General features: G+C 43.3%; 1 protein-coding gene across 1 annotated transcript in view; it reads left to right on the forward strand.

Annotated features, from left to right (window-relative positions):
• Positions 1–13,020: 13,020 nt before the first annotated feature.
• Positions 13,021–25,765, forward strand: part of CAST (calpastatin) — a 49,105-nt gene continuing 36,360 nt past the window's right edge. The window contains exons 1-3 of the mRNA XM_079331684.1: positions 13,021–13,202; positions 17,733–17,798; positions 25,373–25,441. Coding sequence (XP_079187810.1) covers positions 13,041–13,202; positions 17,733–17,798; positions 25,373–25,441 — 297 coding nt within the window. The 5' untranslated portion in view covers positions 13,021–13,040. The remainder of the gene's footprint in view (positions 13,203–17,732; positions 17,799–25,372; positions 25,442–25,765) is intronic.

Genomic DNA, 25,765 nt, shown 5'->3' on the forward strand with positions numbered 1-25,765 from the left:
TTCTGCCCCCACTCCCTCCAGGCCGTGGGTCCAACAATGCTCATCCTGGCTCTGCTGGGCTTCTTGCCCAGCCTGAAGCTGAAGCACCAGGTTGATGTGTCCACAGCCAAAGGGATTGGCTCCTGAAGGAGATGGAGGGGAGCAGTGGCACCACAGAAGCCCTGCTCTCATTAGCATTGCAACAGCAGTGACTGCTTTGGGCCAGTGCTGAAGTCTCCAGCCAATGATTTATGATTCATTTATGAATCCTCGCAAGATTCAAACAAGTGTCCCTGTGATGGCACTGATAATCTGCCAACAGCTCTTTGGTATAACAAAATACCATTGATTATTTTCTGTTTTGCAAGTATCATATTTCTTTTTAGCCAGTCCCACCTCCCTGTCTTTCCTGCCATAACGGATGTGTGAATCTAGAGACTTGCCCTTTTCCAGAGAAATCATTGTATTAGAAACAACACTTGGCGTGAAACCCAGGGGTGGGTGCTTGGGCACACAGAAATATCAGCACTGCAGATATGAGCAATGCAAACCCGAGACTCCAGCACTGCCTTCTTCCTGGCTTTTGAACGTGTTGCCCCACAGGCATTGTGCTGCCTCTTCCAGCAAAATCAGAATGGCTCCCCAGGGAAAAATATCAGCCTTCTGGAACTGCAGCTCCCAATTACAGCAATGCTTTCTTGTAGCAGGAGATGAACTGCAGAAGCTGAGCAGCAAGGGTGGAGCCATGCCTCACACCAAGGTCAAGCTGTGTCCACAATTTCCTGTTAACCACCTCAGGGTGGTGTCTGGAGGGAGCTGTCCCTAGTTCCCCTTACAGCCCTAAAAACATGCTACTGAGAAAACGAGAATTTGATGGTTTGTTTTTCTCTTATGTCCTCTCTTTCTTCAGGAGGAGAACTCCTCAAGCCAATGAAGGAAAGGGTTTGGGCTGCCCTTGTGAATACAGGAGTGCAACCTAAAGGTTTTCATTAAGAAATCTCAATTAACAAACTTTCACTGGGGAAGGCTGCCGCTGTAATGAGAAGGTGTCTTAAAGGACAGTCTGACTAATGCAGGGTATAACAAATGTCTGCAACAGCAAACAACAGCAAGAAGTCGATGAGCAAAGTCCCAGGCTGTATGACTCCATCCTTTAACCCCTTAGAGCCTGCTGCTGGAGCAAGATCAAATCCTTGCTCCACTCCAGAATACACATCCCAGTGGAGAATTTTTGAGACACAGAGAGGGCATACTGTGACACAGGGCTCTCCATGACAGCAGCAAACCCAATCAGCCTTTCTGAGGAGAACTGAGCCCTTTCTGAGCCCTGTTCCCCTGCACAGATTTAGTGATGAGTCTCACACAGCACGAAGGGATGCTCATAAACTCTCATTCTGTCTTCAGCCTCATAGCTGTCATCTGGGAGAGCACAACAGCTGACTGTAAGCTGATGAGGGGACTCCTGGAATTTCCCCTGCCTGGCCAGCCACGGTGTGCAGGACCAGAGCTGCTGCAGAGAGCCAGCTCCAGGGCCTGCCCGCACTTGGCAGCGAGTTGCCATGGCTACAAAGTGAGCTGCTTTGAGGGGGAAAAGATGAGATCTGGCCTGGCTGCCAGTCTGCAGCCACCCTGAGAGCCTGGCAGTGCCGTGGCAGAGTGCATAGTGCAGGAGAAGCTCAGTGCCTCCAAAAGCCATTGCCCATTCCAGCACTCCTGGCTCCCTGGTGCTGCGCTTGAACTTTGGAACAGGAAAGCGAAGTAGTTCCTGAGCCATTCCAGGAATCAAGGAAGAACTGAGCACTCTTCCCAACTTCACTGTCATTGGAGGGCTCTTGTCCCCATTCCCATTCCCCAGACAGCTGCTGGCATGGGGAATGCTGTGCCTGTCCCCACCATCTCCATCTGCTGGGTACCACTGAGCTGACGCAAAAAGTTGTCCTTGGGCCACATCCAGAGCTTTGTCTCATTCCGCAGCATGGCTTGGCAGGCTCACCATTCCCTCTCTCCAAAGTGTACCTCTGCCTCAAGAAGGCTTTTTTTAGCTCACTGCAGCCAGGCACTGACAGCATGGTGTTAAGGGTGAAGTGTGGGCACACAGCTGCATGTAGAAATCTCTTGGCCGTGGATTAGTTTTAAGCTGTTTGTTCTGCCTTTAAAAGGAAGAAAGAGAAAAATAAAAAAGACAAAGTGCAAAACATAGAAAGAGAGAAAAAAGAAGGAAAAGAAAAAGGAAAATAAGAAGGAAAAGGAAATGGAGTAAAATGGATTAAAAAAATCAAGCAGATCCGATGCTTTCACTGGGTGGCACATATTATAAGTGTTTCAAGGGAAAATTAAGAATTAATCAACAGACTATGCCCCAAGACTATAATCCCTTTTCTGCCAGTTTGGCTCCAGTTTGCAATTAGTAGTTTGCAATTAGTTTTTTAAAAAAAATTTAAATTAAACAGGCTCTGTATTACTGGCATTTCAGCTGTGTCCTCGCATGTATACTGGCAGAATACCCTGTGCATCAAATTTTAATTGCAGTTCTGAGGTTAGAACACTGATGCTTTTATTTATAGCAGTGAACCATCACTGCTACAGTGCTGCCTTTTACCTGTTAAAACTGAAGTCTGAAAAAAACCAGGATGCATCTGACAGAGTTCACAGCAGATTGCTCTCTCTCAGCTGTAAGAGGACTGATATTTTCCCTATGTGTCTCTCTCCACATGACCTGAGAACAGCCTGGACACTGATTTCACAGAATGATTTTTATTTTTCCACATTTCCCTATCCTGCTGCATCCTGTCTCAGGCCCAACATGACAGCAATCCTTCACCTCCAGGTGCAGGATCCATCAGCCCATCTCTTTGGATGTGATGAGCTCTAGTAACTCTTCACAGAGCAAAAATCTCATTGGCACATCTTCAATGGGCTTTACAACCAGATGAGTTGAAAAAATAAAAGTAGACCTTTAAAGTCCTTATTTTCCCCTGTAGCTGTAGAAAGCCAAATACCAGAGTTAAGTTACATTAAAAGGACATTGCATAATTTTAAGATTCTTACCACTCAGTTTTCTTTGCCTCCAGTTCCAAAATTTGTAGAAATAATGACACAAACTGAATCTGAGTGACAGGTGAAAACAAATTTAGGCAAGGCAAGATAATAACTAAAACTTCTGTGTTTTCAGTTTCAGAAAGGATTAGTTTCCTAGGCAAAGAAAGATCACCTATCTTGAGCAACATAAAGTTAGAAGTTTCACTGCATGTGCGGTCCCACCCACAGGGCAGGGAAATGTGCAACCCAATTTCTTGGCCAGCTCACTTTCAGGATGCCTTTTACCAACAGAAGTGGCACTGCCAGCATGGTTATTTCTGCCTTCATGCACTGCTCAAGCTTTTAATTCATATTAAATTGGAGACTGAAGCTTGAGGTTGCTATTTGAGTTGTGTGTCCCCCAACATTTGCACAACAGGAGTATAAAATGACTTTATATGCAAATTACCAGATTTTTTTCCCCCCACTTTCTTCATACATGTCACACCACACATAGAGCCTCACAGACAAGGCTGTCTATGTGCTGCAGGAAAGGGGGCAAGACTTCCAACAACATGACATCACTTGTTTTTGTAACAAGTTTTGCTGCAGCAAGGGGGAAGAAGGAGCTGTAAGCCCTGGCAGCAGACAGGATGAGATGAGCAACAGGGAGGAAATGAGTCACAGCCCCAGAGGGTCAAAGGGAGCTCCCCAGAGAAGAGACAGGAGAAATCAAAATCTACTGTCGTTCTGGGACACTGAAGAAGAGGAGACAGAGGCTGGGACAAAGGGTACTATTAGACAGGAGAACCCACCACTATCATGCCATTAATGCTCGGAGTAATGCTCGGAGCCATTTTGAGCTGTGGAAGGGCTCTGTAGGTCTAAGAGCTTAAACTCCTCAGATTCCATCTTTCTGCTACATCTTTCAGTGTTTCTCAGTATGGTAGGGAAATGCTTGAGACTCACAAATATCGTCAGAGGATTAGAATAAAAAGCTGAATAATGTAATTTAATTAAAGTAATGATGCTTAGTTGACTTTGATTCCCAGAAATGGTAGAAACCAGGGTACACCTGGTAGACCTTTTCTGGAGGACTTGGGGCTGAGGATACAAAAGCCAGTGTACAGCAAATGTTAACCCAGGTGTGAGTTACCTTTAATGAACCTGCATTGTCAGAAGAACAATTCAAAACATCCAGTAGTCAAAAAAAAAAAAAAAAAAAAAAAAAAAAAGGTGAAAAGCACTGTGGTGAAACGTTTAACAGACATCTTTAGCTGTGAAAGAGAAGGGTATAAAGTCTAGTACCTCCTGGATGTGTGGTGTAGCTGATTTTGGGATATTTTGCAGAACCCTGGTCCACACGGTGAGGAGGTGAAGAGGAGGGGAGACAGCGCAGCCCCACCGACAGGAGGGAGGCTCCCCGAACCGCACAAGCACAGTAGTGCCCAACTTGTCCCAAACATGTCGTTTCTCTGCTCAGAAATTCAGATCAGAGCTAGAGTGACTCTTAAGAACCTTCCCGCACAAGATTTCTGGCAAGATAAACAAGAAAAACAAAGAGTACAAGTACAGTCTTGTCAACAGGTCGGTGCAGCGGAGCCCGGCTCATCTGCAGAGCAAGGGTAGGGAAAGGAAAGTTTCAGCTTTAACAACACAGTCCGGGCGCTGCTGCGGGTGAGTCACGCCTTAAGCATCCCATAAAGTCTGCTCTGTAAACACGGCAGGCAGCGAGGAGCAGCGAGGAACGGCAAGATTGCTGCCAGGGGGAGGAAAATCATCCGGCAGCCAAGCACCCACGCCGACCAGCCTGGGAACAGGGCGCCCGCCTCAGAGATAAATAAACCATCGCCCAAGCGAAGGGCTACTCTCCCTGTCAGATCCCTGCCGTTTCCCCAAGCTCTGCAGCGAATTCCCCTTCGTGTTTTGTTCTGTGGACTGTACTTAAAATTTCCCATCTCCACGGGCGACCTGGTTCCCTCATTCTCTGTTCGGAATGCGGAGTCATTCCCCGGGTCCCGCGGCGAGCCCACGCGGTTCGGGCAGCAGGGGCAGAGGTTGTAGAGGGAATGTCTGTGCCGGTATCACCGCACGGATACACACTGGCACTGAACCCTTCAAACTCTTTGTTCTTCACTAATTACCATTCTGCTTGCGAGCACTGGCAGTGAGTTTGGCATTTAAAAGGATGTTAAAAGGATCGGTTATCTTCTGGCAACAGCACACAATGCTGGCGGAGCTTTCTGGAGCCTTTTTTAAAAGGAAAATGTGGCTATTATGATTTATCTATTTTTTCCCTACAGTGCGAAAGGGGATTTTTAGAGGTTCGGGTATCTTAACCTGGCTCATGCAAAGTATTGTTTCTACACTTTACTGTTGATGAAATAACGGGTTTGGACTTGATCTGAAACTTAACCGAGTGGCAGTGGAAAGCCAGTACTTGCAGTGAGGTTGGAAGCTGGTCCCTGGCAAGAACAAGTGACCACATTTCCTCCAGCTGTGGCAAATTCTGAGGGGCGGAGGAGGATTTTGATTTCCTGGTGTCCCTAGTAAGTAGGTGCTCACACTCATACTGGGTTATTTGCAAAAAATATTCTATTTTAAGGGTCTGAAGAGCAGGATGCATTTATTTTCTCACTCAAGGATGTTATTTTTGCCACATTTAATAACAGCACATTAATTATTTAGCTTATTGCTCCACCCCAAAACTGCTGTGCTGCTGGCCTGGTGACTCAGGAGAGCAGAGCAGGACAGATCTGTCATGGAGCTCACTGAGGCGAGTCACAGCAGAGCTGTGAGGGGAGCAGCAGGCATGAGGTATCATCCACTTCCCAGCATGAATCTCGGGGGTCCAGGCCCTCTTCCCCACCAGGGAGCTTCTCTGCTCCTCTTTCAAAAACAGCCTGGGAATTTGGACACGGGGCAGGGGAACTCTGCTGGTACACAGCATCACTATGGGCAGCAAGGGTGGCCAGACTGGTTCTGGCAGCACAGTGCGTCTGTCCCGTGCAGTGCCATTACAAAGCACTCCACACAAAACAAATCCATTTCCTCAAGCAGAGGACTTCCTGTCACTCCTTTGCTACTCCGTGGTGACTTGAATCACTTCAGACAACATTTGGGGCTGCTGTACACAAAACCTAAGTTCCCCTAGAACCACCGTGCATTTGTTACCCACCTGCGTTTGTATCACATTTTTGGTGTGTCTGCAGATGTAGTTTTGTCACTTTCACAGCACCCACAGGCAGGCAGCTCTGGGGTGGTCACTGCCCACAGGGAGCAGAGCATCACCTCAGCTCACAGGGCTGTCTGGCGCCTTCAGCTTGCCTCGGAGAAGCAGCATGTGGCTCTGCGTAGAAGTGACACATTTGTGGGTTTGTGATGTGCAAAACCTCCTTCCCCTCCCTGTCACAGCTTATAATGATTTGAATGTCAACTGCATGTAAATCGTGCTGGGCTCCTCTACCAAGTGGTTTCACCACAAATCAAGTTCTCTGCACTCCTCCTGCTCCCAAACATACACAGAAATGGGTTTTGTCGCACTGCAGGGCTGTCCCACTGCACATCTCAGGGCAAACACAAACCCAGCAGATTAAAAGATAAAGGATGAACTGAGAACTGCTCCCATGGGAAAGTGGTGTGTACTGAAGTGTGGAAGCTATCCACGATTTTTTTTTGTTCCATTAATGCCATATGTCTGATGAGCTGGAAGGGAAGCTGCTGCAAGCAGGGATGTCCTCAGGCAATGTATGGCAGAGCCTTTCACCCGGACAAGCTGCACTGGGTGCTGTGGCCCTGGAGCTCACTTATCTCAGGTTCAGCTCAATGCCCATTCAATCTGCTTGCTTTTTTTTAACCATGAAAAATGTCTGCTGCCCTCAGAGCAACACACAGCTGTAAAATATTTTCCACGTTACCCATGTTTCCTTTCCGAGCAATCCCAGTTCCATGTATTCATGGACTTCTGAAGCAACGAATAATTTACTGTGAAGAAGTGTTGCAATTTCCCACAAAACATTCCTGTGCTGGCCTGTCCTTAGGTTGGCTTCCTTTATGTGGTTTGACTGGAAGTCGTGCTTCTTAAGAGGCACCAAGGGTGGCATTAATCTAAGAAAACACCGGTGAAGCTTTATCTGTAGGGAGCCATCACGACAACAATCGAGAACTGAGGAAATGTATGAAGAGGGAAGTAATGGTAGAGCAGTGGATATAATGGATTCAGGAAGGCAGGCTATAAGCAGATACATGGTTGTTAATATTAATGTAGCTTTTATTGATGTCACTTTCAGATGAGGCACCAGTTAACCAAGTTAAACACAGGATGAACCAGTTTCTAACAAGGCTGATAAAAACTCCAGGTCCACCAGCCCCCATCCAGCCAATCTGCAATTATTGAGCAGACAGAGCTAAGCATCGTAATTTCCCTGCCTCTCAACAGGAATTTCTTGTTTGCCAGAGGTTTTTTTTTCCATACACTGTCACAAGTGCAGAAAGAAAGACTATGGAAGTACTCTTGTAATTACTGACATTTTGTTTCCCAGGCAGCTGGAAGAATACAAGAAGAATCACAGCATCACAAAATAATTTAAGTTGGAAAAGACCTTGAGATCGTCGAGAACAACTGTTAACCCAGCACTGCCAAGACCAACACTAAACTTTGTCCCCAAGTGCCAAATTTACATGTCTTTTAAATCCCTCCAGGGATGGTGATGCCACCCCTGCCCTATGCAGCATCACTCTCCAAAAAACATAGGATCAGGGAAGAATTTTCAAAGCCTAGGAGGAAGCAAAAGAGATATTTTGCAGTCCTAGCAAAAGGGCATTTTGTGTTTTATAACAACCAGCACTGTCCAGTTCTTTCCCAGAAGCACAGTCCTGAAAACCCCAAGGAACAGCTGCAAAATCTTTTTTTTTTTTTTGTATTGCAGGGTCATGGCCACTCTGTGCTGCTTCTGTCACTGACAGCTACAGATGATACCCAGATACAAGTTGCTGTTCTGGATAATCCTTGCAAAAGATGAGTGGAGGCAGGTGGAAGAGGTTTTTTCCTCACATTCCTCCCCAGATGATCTCCAAGGTTTCTGTCAAAATTTTGCCTTACACTAGCATTTTGGTGTGAAACTTCATTGCAAATTATTATACCTATCAGTGCTATTCTTCTTCAGTGCTTAGTCATTAGTCCTTTGAACCTGTGAACCATGGGAACATTGGTTTGTGGTATAGTGCATTACATCTTGTACAAAATAATTGTACAAAATATTTATGTATGTATGCACACTATATATAAAGTAGTTGAGAATTACCTTTCATTTTGCTTTTGGATTAGTTATCAACTGTATTTTAATTTGGCTTGGGCTTTTTTCAACCTTGATTCCATGTGTATCTGTGCATGGGCTACACAGCGAGAAAAAGAAAAGACAAACCAAAACCTAAGCAGGGATGTGATTACATGTAAAACCTTCCCTTCATCACCTTGGCATTAAAAGTCACCTACTGGATCTTTGCATATCAAAGCAGACAATTTTTAACTTCTTTTACCGGCTGCACTTAAGAAAACCACAACCCTTTTTCACAACTGTTCCTCTTAATACCAAGAATCTCAGGATTAATTTCACCTCAAGAAGGGTACTGCCCTGAGGGAGCATTGTTCACCTTGATGATTAGGATAAGTGCACTGTGGCACTGGAGGGAATGCTATCAGTCTCAAGCAAATCACTGTTTCTGTAGCAAATGGAGACTAAGTGAATAAAAGCCCAAGGAATCTTTAGTCCCTTGCGTGGATTTTATGATTTGGCACAGATCAAAACATTTTCCAAAAATCCACACATTGACAGTGTAAGCTGTACTTAGAAGCTACGTGTTTGATTTTGTTAGCATGGGCTTCTATTGATTTTGAAACCCTGCTGTATAAAGAGTTTAAAGTTTATTTCTAAACACACAAGGCTTTTCTGTCTTAGTTCTTACAGAACTCACCAATCTCCAAATTCTACCTACAGACTACTCTAATCTTACAGTTTAAGAACCCAAGATGAATGGTACTGTCATTTTCATACATATAAACCTTTACAAATGAGGCTTACAAAAAATCAGTAAGGCTTAGTTCATATATTTTTCTGCATTTTCACAGTTCAACTTACACCTGAGAGAATGTATCATATTGGGAAAGTTCTTTTCAGATAAAGCCAGTAGCCAGACCTGAGCTGCAGGCTGGCCACTCCTGCATAGCTGCAATATTTGACATTCACTGGGGCAACGCCCCAGTCATTGTGCTGCTCTTCCTTGTGGATTCACTTTGGGGTCACAGCCTCATCAGGATCTGTATTGAGTGCAGAAATATGCTAGTGGTTTGCTAAAAGCCTAACTTATGGATGGTGTGGTTTTCAAGTCATTTTGAATTTCTGCTGACTCCCACAACTGACAGCACTCTTTGGTTTCCCCAGCAGAAACTGGGGAGAGACCAGAGGACCAAGCACACCTGAGTGGAACACAATCCAGGATGATGAGGGCTACAATTTATTTTTTTCCCTTATGGTTGTGCGTGATGCATTATATTGAACTTTGGGATTGGCTGCATTTCAATGTAATGAAAGATAGATAAAAATTTTCACACATATCACCCAAATCTAGCTCAAGAAATTATTCAAGATTTATTTCAAAATGGTTTTGGTTTTTAATTAAAGTTCAACTCGGTATTTAGGGAATTACAAAAATCAAACCTCAAGGAAGACTAATTTTCTCATCATTGGTGTCAAAGTTTATGTCTTTTGTCTGAGGGGGAGGAAATCTGCACTCAGGAATGGGATTGCGTCCAGCAGGAAAAACTCTATAAACTAGCAGAGAACATACAATTCATACGATAAAAGATGCTTAGAACGTGTGCAAAAATATACTGATCTACAGATATGGAAAGAAAACTTTATTTTCAATAGTAAGGATTGGCAGTATTGCTTTATATTTTATTATTTTTATTATCTATTTTATTATTTAATTTATTATATTTTTATATTTCTATTTTTATATTTTAATTTATTATATATTTTATTATTTATTGCTTTCTAGAGCAAGAATGACATCAAACTAGTCTTATCAACAAACAGAAATCCATGACTTAAAATTCAAATTTCCATTTACTGAACATGCTGTGAATAAAAAACAGTAGCAGAAGAAATGAAATGCACTTGCTCATCTTTGTTATTGTGGGTGTGATAAAACAGGGACTGAACGCAACAAATTAAAAAGAAAAAATAAAGTAAATCCTGATGGTTTTGGTTTCAGAGGAAGAGAAAAGAACAAGAACTTGTAATGAGTTTCTTTGTAAATCACAGGAAGAAAGAAATTTTTAAAAAGTTTTTAAAAGCTATTTGTTTAACTAGTTTTTATGCTAAGACTTCTTTTAAACTACCCTAGATAAAAATCCAGTTACACAACAGATTTTGTTCTTTATTTTGTAGATTTTGTGAATGACTCATAAGCTTGCAGTCATACCATTATGCAAGTTATATTAATAAAAAATTTTTGCTTGGCAAAAATTTCATCCCATCCTGCCAGAATTTTGAGCACCTTTTTATTGAGAGGCATTTGACGTCAACTGGTGCCCTTTGGAGATGATGCATGGTGAATGAATCTGTGATTCTTCATTCCAATTTTAGTCTCCTAATATCTTGAATTACATGGAAATATATCCATGACTATTAAAAGCACACCACAAACTCTTTTTGAATACTTGTTCACATCACACATCATTGGAGTAAAGAACAATCTGTCTATTCCAGATGTGGTCCTCTGTTCTTTTTCCAGCCAATAAAGATTGAAAAAACTGCTGTTTGTGCTGCCCATCACTTCTTGCATGTGTTTCTGATCACCCCTGTGTAGAACTTCATGGCTAATGCCATGTAAAATCTCAGCAAGCCTCAGTGGATTTGTTCACTTGCACATGTTCTGAAGGAATAAGTAGAAACTATGACAGAAAACAACATGATTTTGATACCACACACTTGTATGCTGCTGCAAGGAAAACTTATTTTTTCCTAATTAAAGATAATAAGTGTCAGAATTACTTGGATAATTACTAGCAACTGCTCCACTCAAGTACCCAAATCTTTACTCAAACGAAAAAGCTGCTGCAGTGGTTTAGGCCTGCAGTATTTAAAAAGCTGACTCAGGCATACATCAGCTAACTCTCCTGTCAGACAAACAGAACCTGCTTTTCCATCCCCAGGTGCTGCCTACATCCTTTACATATACAAGTGAGCTCAACTAGTTAAGAATAAATTTAGGAAGAAATTGATAATAAACAGTGGTAGAAGCAACAATGCCAAGCCCTTGGCCTTAAAGCAAGATTTCCTTGCAAGCCTGGATGGATCCCAGGCAGTTTACAAAATACTGCAACAGCTGCAGGAACTGGGGAAAGTGTCTGGACAGCTCCCCTGTCCCCACAGCAGAGTTCAGACCTCATTTATAAACTGAACCTACCAGCAGAGCTGGAATTGGGTGATGAGCTTCTGGGTCAGCAGAACCCTGCATGTCCAGCGTGATGCAGGCTGACATCACCGAGGGTTTAATGTGTTACTGTGCTGTTCCTGTGCAGCTCCACCACTCCAGTTCCTGCCAGGTCCAGATGCTGGTCAGCAGGCACGTCGCAGGGAGATGGGTGATGACTCCTGAGGGCTCCCTGGGGCTGCCTGCACCTGAAGGAATGCAGCACAATCTGCCAGACCTGTCAGAATGACCCCAGGTACACCTGCACACATCTGCCCCATGTGGATTTTAAACACGGCCCTTGCTTCCACCTCCTCTAGAGCACCTCACCTAGGTGTCACATGCTGAAACACTTCAGAGTCAGCCACAAATCTGCATGGATCTAATCAGAAAGGAAAAGCAGGGACAGCTTTAGGCAGATCCATTTGAACATTCCCTCTCTCTCCACAGAACAAAGCCATTTACCAAGAGCTCAGCAGAGGCCTCACCCACTAATCTCGGGCAGCCGAGGGTGTGGGTATTAATTGGGTGTGCAGGCTTCCTAGCACGCGAATTAGTCCTACTGCCTCTTCCCTAAGGAAGTAGATGACGAGCACTCCCTAAAGACTGGGACATGTTTCTTTCCTCTTGCTGATAGGGTCTCCTGACACAAGAAAGTTTTGAGGAGCTGCTGCTGTTATCCCTTCAGAGCAGTGCAACTCATCCAACAGCTGTTCCATCCATCCAGCCCAAGCCTGGGGTTCCCTGGCACAAAACACCCCAAACACCGACTTTATAAACTGCACACAACCTGGCACGACAAACCCGTCAAACTGTGCCCATTACCGCCCACAACACCTGTGTTTTCCATTTTTGCAACAAATCCCCTGGATGTGAGGGTTAACATCACATCAATCCACGGGATGCCCATGTTTGTGTGGTGTTAGAAGCTCTCTCCAAGGTGATGGCCAAGGCTGGAGCCAGCTGGGATGACACAGCTCTGGGGGAGCTGGCGCAGGAGCCACAGGCTGGGAGGCAAAGGCTGGGGAAGGAGGCTGTCATAGGAACAGAGTACCCAGTTTGGAAGGATGCTGGCACAGGGGCTGGAGACAGGCTGTGTAAGAGCAGGGTGTTGGAGCTGTCCCAAACACCCGCCGCCCGGATCCATCCCGGGAGAAGGGCAAAAGCCTCGCTGGGGGCTGCCATGGAGCCTGGAGCCGCCTACGGTTCGGCTGTCGACACCTTATGCTTTTCCAAGGGGAATGCCCTTTAGTGAGGAGAAAAAAGTCTGTGCAGTCTTCTCCCCACCTCCCCAAAAAAACCACTATTTTAAAAATCCCTCTCTCGCTCCAGCTGAGCACCGTCCTACCACGGCCTCCCGGCTACCTCATCCCGGCCCCGCGGCCCCCCCCGCCGGCTCCCCCGTCCAGGCCCGGCAGGAAGGGGAGGGACCGGCGGCCGCTCCAGCCGCCCGTGGAGCGGGAGCCACCGGGAGCCGCCGCTGCTCTTCCCCGCCATCGGCATGGCAGCGCCTGCGGCGGTAAGGCGGGCCCAGGGATGCGGGGAGGGGTGTGAGGAGGGCGGCGATGCCGCTCCTGGCTGGCCCCGGTGCCCCGCGGCCCCGTCGGGGGAGCGTCTCCGCCGGGCACCGCCCTGGCCGCGTCCTGGGCCGGGCTGGGCAGTGCAGGCAGGGCAGGAGGAGCAGCCGCAGCAGCGCCATGGCTTTTGCCCGCTGGTGGTACGCTATGGTGAGTGCGGGGGAAGCCCAGGCAGAGCCGGGAGCGTCCCGGAGGGGAGCGGGGAGCAGCGGGATGGGGCGCGCAGTCGGGATGCTCCCGGCGATCGGGATGGAGAGGGGGTAAGGAAAGGGGGTTGTGATGCGGCTGGAGGCGAGACAGAGCTTAAAAAAAAAAAAAAAAAGCCCCAGTGCTTCAGGTCGCGGTGCGCTCCGGTTGTCCCTCCACATCCCATCTGCTGTCAGAAAGCGACACAGAAATCTGGGGTTTTGGTGCTGTTCGCAGTTTTCTTCGTCGCCCTAGTAACGCAGGCTAGCGGGGTGGTGAAACCGCGCCCGAACGCGTATGACAGGATTTAATGTGGCAATGTGGCTGTTTTGGGGAAAACTGCGCTGCGCCTTTTTCCAGGAGCCTGCGCCTTGGAGGTGGCGGTGGTAGGGAAGAGCCGGATCCTCCGCGAGCAAACCACGGCTCTCTGACGGCTCCGTGCGGTTTGGGTGGACTTGGATCGCTGCTCATTACTATGATGAGCCCGCCACTGCTTTGAAAGGCTTTAAAAAGCCTTTGAAAAGCCTTTATGGTTTATTACACATAGGAGGAAGCTGTTGGTCTCTGAATAGAATGGTGAAAAGGCAAAAAGTTTGCATTCTGTTGAAGTTTTACAGGAGGCATATGTTGTGAAATGTTGGTTGAAATTTTCTTAAACATTTAAAAAAATACCACTTTAATGTATTTCCTAAATATGAGATCAGGTAGATGAAATCTCTTGAAGTTATAACTGTACTTTTAAGTTGCCCCATGTGGCTTGGATCAGTGTTTTAGCAGCTTTTCCAGGTATTAGTCATTGTGTCAAATCAGTGTGGTGGAGGTGACACAAAATTGCAAAGGGGAAACTTTGAGAACTACTGCAGTAGGCCTTATTAGCTCCGTGTCATTGCATCCAGGGGTAGAAAAGATGTTTAAATACAGCTATATGTGGTCAGGTAAGAAAGCTGCTCCCACAGCTGCTCTTTTGGAAATCCCTGGTTGTGGTTTTTGGCACTTGTGGGTCTCCACGTGGGACTGGAGTCCTCTCTTGTGCCTGTGATTCACAGTGGGGGCATAGGAGAGGTAGGAAGGGTGGGTGAAAGGAGCAGAAACACATTAAGGTTTTTGCTGTATGGTGTATTTAAAGCTGCATTTGGATGTAATAAGAATCTGGGTTTCATGTTTCCATTCCTTACCTGGCTTGATTGTAACTCCGCTAGCAACTTGTTGCATCTGACAGTTTACAGACCAAAGATCTCCAGGTCTTTCTCGCAGTTCCAGCTGAAAGTATAGGTCAGATTCTGTAATGTCTGTAATACTGAGTTGATTGACTTCAGCTGAGAATCTTGCAAGACTTCACTTCTCGCCCAGTCCTCCAAGATGCTGGGAAGTGGCCTTAGTCCAAAGGCTTGTTAATGCCTTCTAAATCTCCTGAGTTTTAGAAGGAATTTCTTGGAAACAAAGCCTTTAGTGGGAGTTGGATTTTTGTGAACATAGGTGTCTATTCAGCTGTTAGTTTCTCTGTGCTTTTTCATCATTTACTTTCTAGTTTATGAGAGCTATTTGAGTCAGAAGTTTAAAGGTGTGCCTTAATAGTGTGGTGACATTTTTGTGCACTTCAGAACAGGATGAAGATCTCAGGATAAACTTTCTTGCTCATGACACATGTGAACATGTAATTATGGGTAGGATTGTGTGGGGTTTTGTGGTTTTTTTTTTAGTTAGTGAGATTGGAAAATATTTGAGCCAGCTTAAAAGCTACAAGGAATTGTTAGCTCATGAGTTAAACTAAAATTGTAACTTCAGCTGTATGCCCACCGTTGATGAGAAAATTGCTGTGATCCACTGCCTTGGTTTATGAACCTGTATTTTGGTGCTGTTAAGGAAGATGAGCAGGGAAAGAAAAGACTGCCCAAAAAAAAGTCAGTTTGTCATCATGGTTTGTGAATATGAATGAGCAGGGAATGTACCACAAACCTGAGCTTAGCCTTCTGACTAAGCCAATTAATTTACTGCCTGTTTTTTCTTTTCTTTCTTTTTTTTTTTTTTTTTGTATGTTTAATTTTTTAAAAAATTAAATGGAGGATTCAAAGCTTGGAAAACCAGATAAGAAAAGAGCTGTTGAGGGCCATTATTGAAACAGGGTCCCTCATCATACCTTATACATCAACTGTTGAGGGAGCCAGTATGGTTTCCTCAGGTGTACTGTGAAGTTGTGCTTCCGAAGTTACCTCTTCAGGACAGATTTCCTGCAAGGCTGTACTTTCACAGGCTGTCCCATTATCTGAGGCCAGGGAATGAGTGTAATAGCTCTGTGTGTACACAGTGCATTACTCAACTTACTGGAAAAAAAGCAAAACAGAACTACTTTGGTCTGGCAATATGTGCTTTGTTGCCTGAGTTGGAATGAACATATTTGGCCTCTGAGTCAAAGTCTCGTTGTTACAGATGCTGTTTGACATAGCCTTCTGGAGGGAAGATGTCATGCTTTTTAATATCTCTCTGACTTGAGTTTAGGGATAACAAAGTTGTGGTCCTTGTCCTGGTCCGTTCTGCAATCTCACTGCATCCTCAGTGAAGTTGCCCTGGGGTTCCTCACAAAGTTGTTCTGCCTTGAGGGGTGGTTGAGGGAGTCCTGCCAGTCCCCTTCCATATCTCCCTCTTCCTAATCCTGGTTTAGGATGCCCTTTTGGTGTCATGGTCCTGTCTGCTGTGGGTTTCTTTGGAATGAAGATGAGGAAGTGGACTTAGGGAGGAAGGGCTACACCAGATTCAGCCCTGATGAAGGCCTGGCATACTCATCAGGAAGCAAGTATTTAGTTCCTACATTCCCTGACCTGGTTTAGAAAAGAAAGAAACAACTAGAGACCCTACACTTCAATTGGTGTTGCTGCTTTTAAGGTTATGTCTGAATTTGAAGAAGGAAACAAGTGAAAGCAATAGAAAACTTTAATAGCTGAATTCAGGATAAAACTTGATTTTTGGAGCATTTTGATGATGAGAGTATCCATGCAAGAAGAGAGCCTTATCAACAGTGTTCTTTAGTTCCTGAGCCTTATGGCAGGGCTGGCTCTGAAATTCCTGTTCTGTCAGTAACAGGACACTCACTGGCACTGCTATAACTCATACGTGTGTGATATGCTTTTATTGTAGCAGTAAAATTTACTGATAGCTGGATAAATTGTGTGTCTACTGGAAGTGCTGTTATAAACCAGGGAATCAATTAGTCTCTTGCGTGAATACACAATCTATGGGGGTGGTTTTTCCTCTGAAGAGGCACAATTAGAATATGAGTATAGCATTTCCAATTTTAAAACTCGTCGAGTGTCTTAGTCATAACCAAACTAATTTTAAAACCTTGAATTGCTAGAGGTTGTCCAAAACAACTACTGAATTTTTTGTTGCTATAATACTTTATCAACCTGCATTTTCTCCAGCTGATGTGCTGGAACTGATTCCTGTTGAAGACAGTGCAGTGATACATGGATCATTGCTTTTTCCCTATAGCCATGTAAAGAAAAATCTGCAAGAGCTCATTACTTAGTGGATTAGCAGGCTCTACCTCCTGCTGCTCAGTCCTGAAAACAGAAGGGAATAAATGGCTCTTGAATCATCTTTACTTAATGAAACAAACCAGATGTGAATCCTTCCTCCCAGATGTCTCAGATACTGTGGGAAGTTACACTAAGATACTAGAGAGCAGATGTATTCTATTGCCTTTTATATTAAGTCCTGGCTTTTTGCTTTCATTACTTTAGAAAATAGATATTTTGAGGGACCATATTCACTACTTTTCAGAGATACAGACAGTTAGAACATGCTGGATTACCAGTGTGTGTGCTGAGCAAAACATGTCTTTACATTGCTGCATTTGGAAAGCTACTGGGATTGTACATCAGGTTAAGTGAAAGGAAAAGGAGTAGATAAAAGATGCAGGAGGTTCAGGGATCCTGGAAGAACTCTATTTCCTAATGTGCACCTGTGCCTGAACAGGTTGGAGCGGTTTTTTTTCCATTTCAGCACCAGAATTACAGCAATCATGGTTGTAGCTTTCTTTCAGGTGAGGGCTGGGCATAACAAGCATTTCAGTGTGTCTTGGGGGCGTTCAGATGTTGGAGTGGATTGCACATATCATGTTGGTGTCTCTGAATTATGTTCAGTTGCTGCTGAAGCCTGTGGTTCTGACATTCCCAAAACAAGCACTGGAGAGTGCTTTGCTGTTGAGGGATGAGTGATAAGCTGAATATCTTCCAGAACTTTACACAACAACAGTCATGGGACTGCCCTAAGAGTTATGACTGACTAACCTTATGACTGATTTCTTCCAAAGCTATCCAGCTGGCCATTTAGAAATCCTGTCCATTAATGAGAAGGAAAACTCGAAGTGTTTCCCTGCTGTCATATTGTGGTAGCTGAAAGGAATAATCATTTACACTAAGAAGTTTCAGAATTTCTTTGGGTGGAAGATATGACTTAAGATCTAAATAACTACATGTCCATTTTCTCTGTTCACAGCATGGTGACAAGAAGGCAAGTGGAGCTTCTTCCGAGGCAGGAGAGAAAAAAGCAGAAGCGGAAGAGGTAAGTGTTTGAGCATGTTAAAAAGAAAAGTTACCAATTTCCTCCTATACTGATTTTTTTCCTTTTGATAGCAAAATGGTAGTTTTTGGAAAATTAACTGGTGACTCCAGATAGTCATTGTTCGTTGCAGGAATGTTTAATTTTGTCTTGTGCTGCTGAGCATCCTACTGGAAATGTTTTTTGGTTTTTTTTTGCTCTGTTCATATTTTCCCTAATACTTCACATTGGTATCTGTGGAAGTTACCTCAATGGAGAGTCTGCTGTGCAATGCTGGTGCAGTGTGGGACACATCTGATCACCCTGATTTTTCAGTTGCCCAGAAGAAGAGGTGAAGGGAATGCACTGTGATGCTTTCCACCTGATGCTCCATTGTCTTGGTTTAATTTAGGTTTGCCAATTTTGATATGCTCAATTTCTCTTTGAGATAGGATTTAGGAGCAAAACCAAGGCAGGCCTAAAACTTAGAAGAGTATAAAAAAGAAATTTATTAATAACACAGAGAAAATAAAAAATTTGGAATAATATTTCAAGATCACTCCCTCTTTCCCCCCACTTTCCGTATTTCTTAACAACAACATACAGGAACACTTCAGTCAATCTTTCACTTAAATATACATTTCAGTTCACTCTAGAGAGAGAAGTTCCTTCTTGTTTTGGCCATAGGGTTCTTCAGTTTTACAATTTGTATCCACCCAAGAAAATCTGCAAATCGTGGAATTCCTCTCATCTTCACAGTCTTTCCAGAGCTGTGTTATGGGTCATGTCAATTCATGGGGTATTACTTTTAAGGCAAAAGTTCTCTTCATCTCTTTTTTCCATTAAGTGTCTCTGTTCATCTTTCCATTCTCTGGACTAGAGACCCCCATTCCCTTGGAGCAAAGGATCATTTTCTCAAACACTTCAACCCCTCCATGTATTTCTCCACAATTTATAGGAATTTTCAGTGTAGTCCAGTCCACCCCATAACTTACAAAATGTTTTTTTTTTAGCCAATCTGTTCACAACATCTCCTCAATCTCTTCCCATCTGGAAACTTGGCTCTTACTTCACTGACTCTAGCATCCTTTCTGCTTTCTTCCTCTCATTCAAGGGAGATCAGGATCTGCAGTCCTATCCAAGCACTGGAAGGGTTAAAGTTGCCCACAGAAGGAGCAGGAGCTGTGCCAGGATTCTCAGGCTGCACGGGCTGTGTGGAGGAGGCTGGATGAACCTGCAGAGCCCAGCGAGCCAATGCATGGGGGGTTTCCACTGGAACAGAGCTCAGCTGCATTTCCCTAAGCTGAGTGGGCAGATAGGGGGAAACCAGGATCTTAGCAAAGGTTTCTCTTTTCCTTGGCCATCAGGGCCCCTGGTTGAAAACAGGGGGGGCATCGGTGGCCCCCCAATCTGTGCCCAGCCAGGCCACACGGGAGGGCGTCTGGGCTGGCTGGCCTTACCTCTTCACAAGCTGGAAGTCAAAAAAGAAAGTTTTCACTTCCACTGATGTGATACATTCCATGTAATTATTTAATTGGTGTCCCAGGCTGTCAGTTATTAAATCAACTTTCTGATTGGTTCTAGAAACGCATAGAGAAAGTTGTCATAGAGAAAAACCCGTGTGTGTGTCTGTGCTTGGTGGTCCTCCTTCTAGGTGACTTTCATGCAAAACCAGCACATCCATCCACAGCAGAAGCTGTGTGGGAAATAACCTGGCCTAAGCCTGTTTGACTGCACTGTGAATCAGGGTCAGTGAATGCTTTTGTTACAGTCCTCTGAAGTAGATGATTCAAGCAGTTGCTTTTCTTTTCTGTCCAGAAAGCAGGGAAGGCTTCTTTAGTCTGAGAACATGTTCCTCCTTTCCTCTTCAGACAGCTTGTTTTTTTCATAAATACTATTGTGAATTTATGCATTTTTGGTTTGATGCCATTTTCTTTGACTGCACATTATTCTTCTTAGTAGAGAAGTGCTGGCATTTTTTGTGGGAAGGGTGGGAGTTGAAGCTTGTAGTTCAAGGTTCTGGGGTTAATATTTCTGACCTCTTATTGAGAAGATGAGTTTCCAGCAAAAAAAAAAAAAACCCTTACTAAAATTTATTGTCCAGATGCTTCTGCTTTTTGAGTCCTTAGAATACTGCATGTATGTTTCCTCTTGTGAATTTCTTCATATGTTTTATTTATTCCATCTCCTCTGCAGTGCTTAAAAGTGGAAATATATCAAAAACTTCTTACACGGACCCATTGGGGGACATTAACTCCACTGTGACTCATACCTACCTCCAAAACACACTGATTTGTTAAGCAGTTGAGGAAGCAACTCAAAATCTTTTAACACCTTTCACAAGGGTCAAATTTTTGAAGCAAAAATTTGTAATATATCTGTAGGGAGCTTTGGGCAACATTGTCTGTAATACTGAGTTTGTTCACCTGCCTACTAGAAAAGGTTTGGTACTAGAAAAATTACAAGAAAATATGAAGATCTTTGAAGAATTTATATTCAAAGGGAAGGAAAAAGTCAAATCAATGTGGTTGTTTAACCAAAAATACCAACAAACAACTCTTGTCTCTCAGATTTTTTGATTATGCAGTCCTGAAGGAGTGAGAGGAGGAGGGCAGAACTTTGAAAAGCAGACTTTGGAAGGGTCTGACACTGGTTTGAGTGGGAGATGCCAATTAGTCACAATATCAAGGGGAATTCCCCATCAATACTGTTAGGGTGTAGAACAGGCATCTTTACATTGATCTTGAGTTTGACACAGTCTGTCAGCCCAGTGTTGAGCAGCTGAGTGTGTATCTGTGCATAGAATCTTGTAAAAACAGGCTAAAGATGTGCTGGAAGTTCCAGATGTGTTAGGATATGTAATTTAAAAAAAAGAAAATAAAGGCAGTTCTTCATCAGTGTACATGTCAATAAAATTGTATGTGTTGTGTTGTATTAGGCATTGCTCCAGGACAAAGGCTCAAGTCACAGGGATCTGTCTTAAAATCTTTATGCCTTGGTGTTAGAACCTCTGCATTTATTTGAGTTCACCTTCTAGGGAGAACCAGACACTTGCTGAATATCTCAATCAGCTTCACTGGAATGTTTTCATTCCTTGTGGGTGTGTGTATGGAGGGATGTTAACAGAAAAGAAATGGTCATTGTTGGAATTGCTGGTTGCTCGTGATGTGCTGCTCGTGCAGCTGCCACCCAGTAAAAGTGAGTGGTGTGCCACAGGTTTCCCATATCTGTCCCTGTGATGTGGCATTGTGGACCTGAGACAGTGTGTTTGCAGCATGCCATTACAAAATGTTTGAAATAGTAAATTTCATTTCTTCCCCTTGATTCCTGGTGCTCCAAGGTGTTTAGCAATTTGTCAACATGTGATGGACAGCTGATGTGGTTTTATTTTATCCTCCACCTAGACCTTGTCTTCAGCTTATATGTGTGTGTGCCTTTTTACCAATTTCAGATCACTTTCACTTTTGAGGCAATTGAGGCACTAGTGCTCTAGAAGCTCTTGGATGCTAAATGCTTTCAAGGGCAGATGGCACAAAATCACTGAAGAAAAACCCAGGATGGTTTATAAAATACATTGAGCTTAAGAAATCCTTGGCCCACAAAGTAAGTCTGGAAGAGTATTTAGAAGAAACATCAACATGGAGCTGAATTGTTTTTACATCACTGGTTTTGTCTTCTTTCCTATTTGCTGCTGACCAGTAGAGACAGGGGAATGATAAAAGGGAAGCTTACCTGAATTCAGGAAGGCAAGTCTTGCACTGATGAGGTGTATGGTCCTGCTGTCCTAATCTTGCACACCAAGTAAGAAAGTTTCCCCTTGGGGCTCAGAGTGTTCTGTTACATAACCACATGAAATTAATAATAATAATACAGAACAAGTGCTCACACTACGTGTAGCTGTACCCTGGAATCCCTCCGCTCTGGGTTTATCCATACTAATAATATGGAAGAACACCTCTTTTCTTTTTACTGTCGCTGAGGGAAATAGCAAGGAGAATTTCTGTATCTGTGTAAAAGCCCAGCCTGTGCATGGCTGCTGTCTAGATATGAAAATGTGATACTAGAAAGGAAGACAGAGCCATATATCCTAAGAATTGGAAGCCCCAGCTAGGAGTGAGGCCGTATTTCACCAGGTATGTTGTGTGAAACAGGGCCCTCTCTAACATGGCCTGGCATTTTGAGTTGTTCTTTACAGGACTGTGGCAGAACTTGTGCTGCTTGCTCAGCTCATTGTATTTTACTTATCAGGAAATACATTCTTTACTTGGAAAGGTTGACAGTGATGATTGGTGCTAAAGCATCTTTATCCTTTAGAATTGATTCTCTGCTCTGAAATCTGTGTGTCTGTGACACTTTTTAATCCTCAGGCTTGCCACTTAGGATTCCTTATCCAGAAAAAGCATTAATGCTGAGTAAAGGCATTAGAACTGGTGACAGTCTTGTTGGGGTGCCCACTGCTGGTCTGAGGGGTGGAAGTGCATGGGTAATTTTTATCTGCAGTGTTCGAGGTTTCTTTTTACTTGGGTACCAAATTATCAATTTGTTTGCTGTGTTTTCTTTCCCCCATGTACCTCACAGCATCTTGGCACTGGCAGAGAGGATTGTGACCTTGATCCATCTTCAGTAGAGGAGTGGGGGGTTCTGAGAAGCACAGCAGCAGCTTCATCTGTCTCCCTTTAATGTTTTGGTGCTCCTTTCGGCTAAAATGCCAAAGGTAGTTGAAAAATAACATTATTTCATTAAATTCTGGTACTAGCTGAGAGCTGTTGCAATATAAGTCTCTGCCTTCAGAGGGAATATAGGGTGATTGCTGCTTGAGATATTCTTGAATGGAAGATTGATAGGGGAAGGCTGAAATGCTGCTGATGGTTGTCAAAAGCACCTGCAAAACAAAGATTGCTCATCCTTGTCTCTTGTGGTTTTTGGGGTTTTTTTCTTAAAACAAGTGTACCGTAAGATTCTTACTGCAATCTTAAAATGAACACTTGAATTTTGTAGTCCAAAATCAACTACAGTCTGTATTTCTGGACACCAGTCTTAACACGTATTCCTTTGCAAAATCCATTGATAAGAAGAATGTGTTTTTCATCTCTTCTTTATTAAACCTGCAGAATTAATATTCCACTCAGAAACAGTGTTCTGTCTTTTTGAAGCCACTCATAATAATGAAGAGTAGATTATGAGTACCTGTGCCACAGCGTTTATTCCTTCACACACAGTTCTTTACAGGCCCATAATTATTTTAATTCATTTCATAAAGAAGCTTTGAAAATTCATTGTTTCTCTTAATATCAGGTTGGGAAGGTGTGAGTGCAGTTGCAAGGTAATTTTCAGTTGTTTGTGTCTGAGATTGTCAAAGAAGAAAAATATTCTTCCAGTTCTTGGGGTAGAAGAATATGAGAGGAAAAAGATGAGAAAAGCTCTGATGTGTTTGTCAGTAAAGGATATCTGAGCTGGTTTGCATGGAGGGAACATCTTGGGAAATAACCTAACATCCTTGTTTTAATAAGAGTGAAGGAAGGTTAAACTGAATTGATTGACATAGCCAGTCCTGCTTTTACAAATGTATTAAGGGATACCTACATACCAAAGACTGCTGTTTAAAGATTATCTGGGAGCTAAAACCTCCATGTGCTGTGGTCAGTAAAATAAATGGTCCAGGAGACCTGCTCCTTCCTCAGGCCATCATTAGGATTAGTTGTGGGCAGGGAAAATTTTTTTCTTTTTTTTTTTTTGGTTTTTTTGGGGGTTTTTTTGGTGGGTTTTTTTTTTTTTTTTTGCTTTGTTTTTGTTGTTGTTGTTTTTAATGGGTTTGAGAGGTGGAATTTTTTGTTTCTGGTTTCTGCTCTTTTTTGATTTTTTGGCTGGGTTTTTTTGTTTTAGGGTTGTTTTTTATTTTTATTTTGGTTTATTTGTTTGTTTGCTTTTAATTGTTATTTTGGAAAACTATCCTTGTGCCTGAAATTTTTGAATAAGTTAGTAAGTGTCATTAAGACTCCCTTCTCTAAAAGTAGTTTGTGAATTTGTGGGATTCTGTGATTCTGTGACTTCAGAGCATCACAGTTCTGTTAAATACAGTCTTTGGTACCAAAGTGAAATCTTGAACACCATAAACCCTGAGCCAAAGGCTGAGCATGAGGTAGCAGTCAAGATCTGTAGTGCTGAAGGTGTGCTCACAATTATGATTGCACTTCAGGGTTTTGCTCTTTTTTTTTTTATGATTCTTTTATGGTGACTTTTTTCTTTTTTATTATTTCTTTTTTTTATTTTTCTCTTTGAAAAGGTGAGGATAGCACTTCAGATTTTGAGCTACTTGGACAATTTAATTAAAAGTGGAAGGATTTGTGGGTAATGCTTATTACAGAGTCTTCAGTGCTCTATATCAGAAACAAAGCCCATGGTGTTCTGCATCTTGTTACTGTCTCTACAAAATTGCAAATGCATCACACCACCATCACCTACCTTGAGGATCATTACCACCTTGGCTGGAACACTGCTTCCTTCCTAAGGGAGTTAAAAATGTTCATTGCAACAAGAGTTGAAGGGGATGTGGAAGGAGACTCCTGCCTGCTCCCTTGGGAATGTGTGGTCAGAGATGAAAATACTGAGACAAGCCTGACTGACACAGGATCAGAGTGAGGGTCCTGTGTGTCTCTGGGGTGTGTTAGGGTGTCTCTGGGCTTTGCTGTTGCTTTTTCCTTTAACCACATTGCTCAGCCTGGGCAGAGCCCCCAAGTTTTGGACAGGTCTGTAATGGGCAGCAGCACTGGACTTCAGTCACTGTGCATCATCCTTTCAACAGGCAAAAATCAATGTTTTGCAGCATCCTGTGGAGTCGTACTGGGATGTCATTTTTCCAGTGTGATCCTTGATGTAAGATCTCTCTTAGTTTCACTTGGAAGTGAAAGAAGAGGTGGAATTACCTGAATGGCAGAAGTCTCTGGATGTCCTAGATTTTTAAAAATCTGGTATCCCATCCATTGAAAACTGGTGCTTGTGAGTTTGCTAGTTGAATCTCTGGTCCTTCTGCAGCCTGCACTGCTTGAAGAGAGCTGTTGAAATGTGCAGTCTCTAGTTGCATTGTGAATCTTGTGCTTCTTGGAAAAACCGTAATTTTGCCCTTAATTTTGTATCTTTGCTTTCCTGCCCTATGGTGTTACCTTCTGGGTAAGTCATTCACATTCTGTCTGAACAGCAGTAGCTTGCCCTTCTTGTTTTTGTGATATTTTTTATGTAGATACTGTTGCTTTAACTGTTAGCTTAAAGTATTAGCTGAAAATTGCTATGCCACAGGATATAGCACAGATTTATGTATCATTCATAAAACACTGCAAGAGAACTCAGGCTGTTCTGGGTGTGCACATTTCTGGGCTCTGAAATGTGCCTATGTGAATTAAAGTCGCATAGAAGAATTCAGTTTTTGGTGACTCGCCTTGCAAAAATGTTCTAAATGTTCTGAAGTGTGCTTTTTCTTTTTATAAATACTTTAGTTCAATTGAGGGTTTTTTGTTTGTTTTACAGTTTTACTTGACTCTTCTTCCATCAGCACTTCTGACCTTTGTTATGTCTTTTTTTTTTTTTTTTTTTTTTCTTGAAAGAAACAAGCAAGTGCTTATGTCAGCCAGCCACCCAAAACAGAGACAAGTGGAGCAGCTGCTTCTGCTAAGGTAATGTGTACTTAAGGAAATAATCTTTTTTACAAGTGAAGAGGATGTAGTGTGACTCCATCTCCTGCACTGGGGATAAAAAGCTGTTTGTTTGCCAGCATGCAGCACCACAAGGGTGCTCTTCACGATTTGCTAGAAATTGTAGCATGTTGAAATGAATGGGGAGCACAAGTCAGCAGAACACCAGTGTTAATGCAGTGAGGAAATAAATGGTAACCTTCTCACTTTTCACATGTTCTTTGTTAGTCTCCCAGTTATTTTCAAGAATCCTGGCCCTGCTGATGTCAGTGTGCACCTTCATTTGACTTTTGGGGTGCTGTGTTT

This window comes from Erithacus rubecula (genome assembly GCF_903797595.1).
Source record: "Erithacus rubecula genome assembly, contig: SUPER_Z_unloc_7, whole genome shotgun sequence".
In the NCBI taxonomy this organism is placed as follows: Eukaryota; Metazoa; Chordata; class Aves; order Passeriformes; family Muscicapidae; genus Erithacus; species Erithacus rubecula.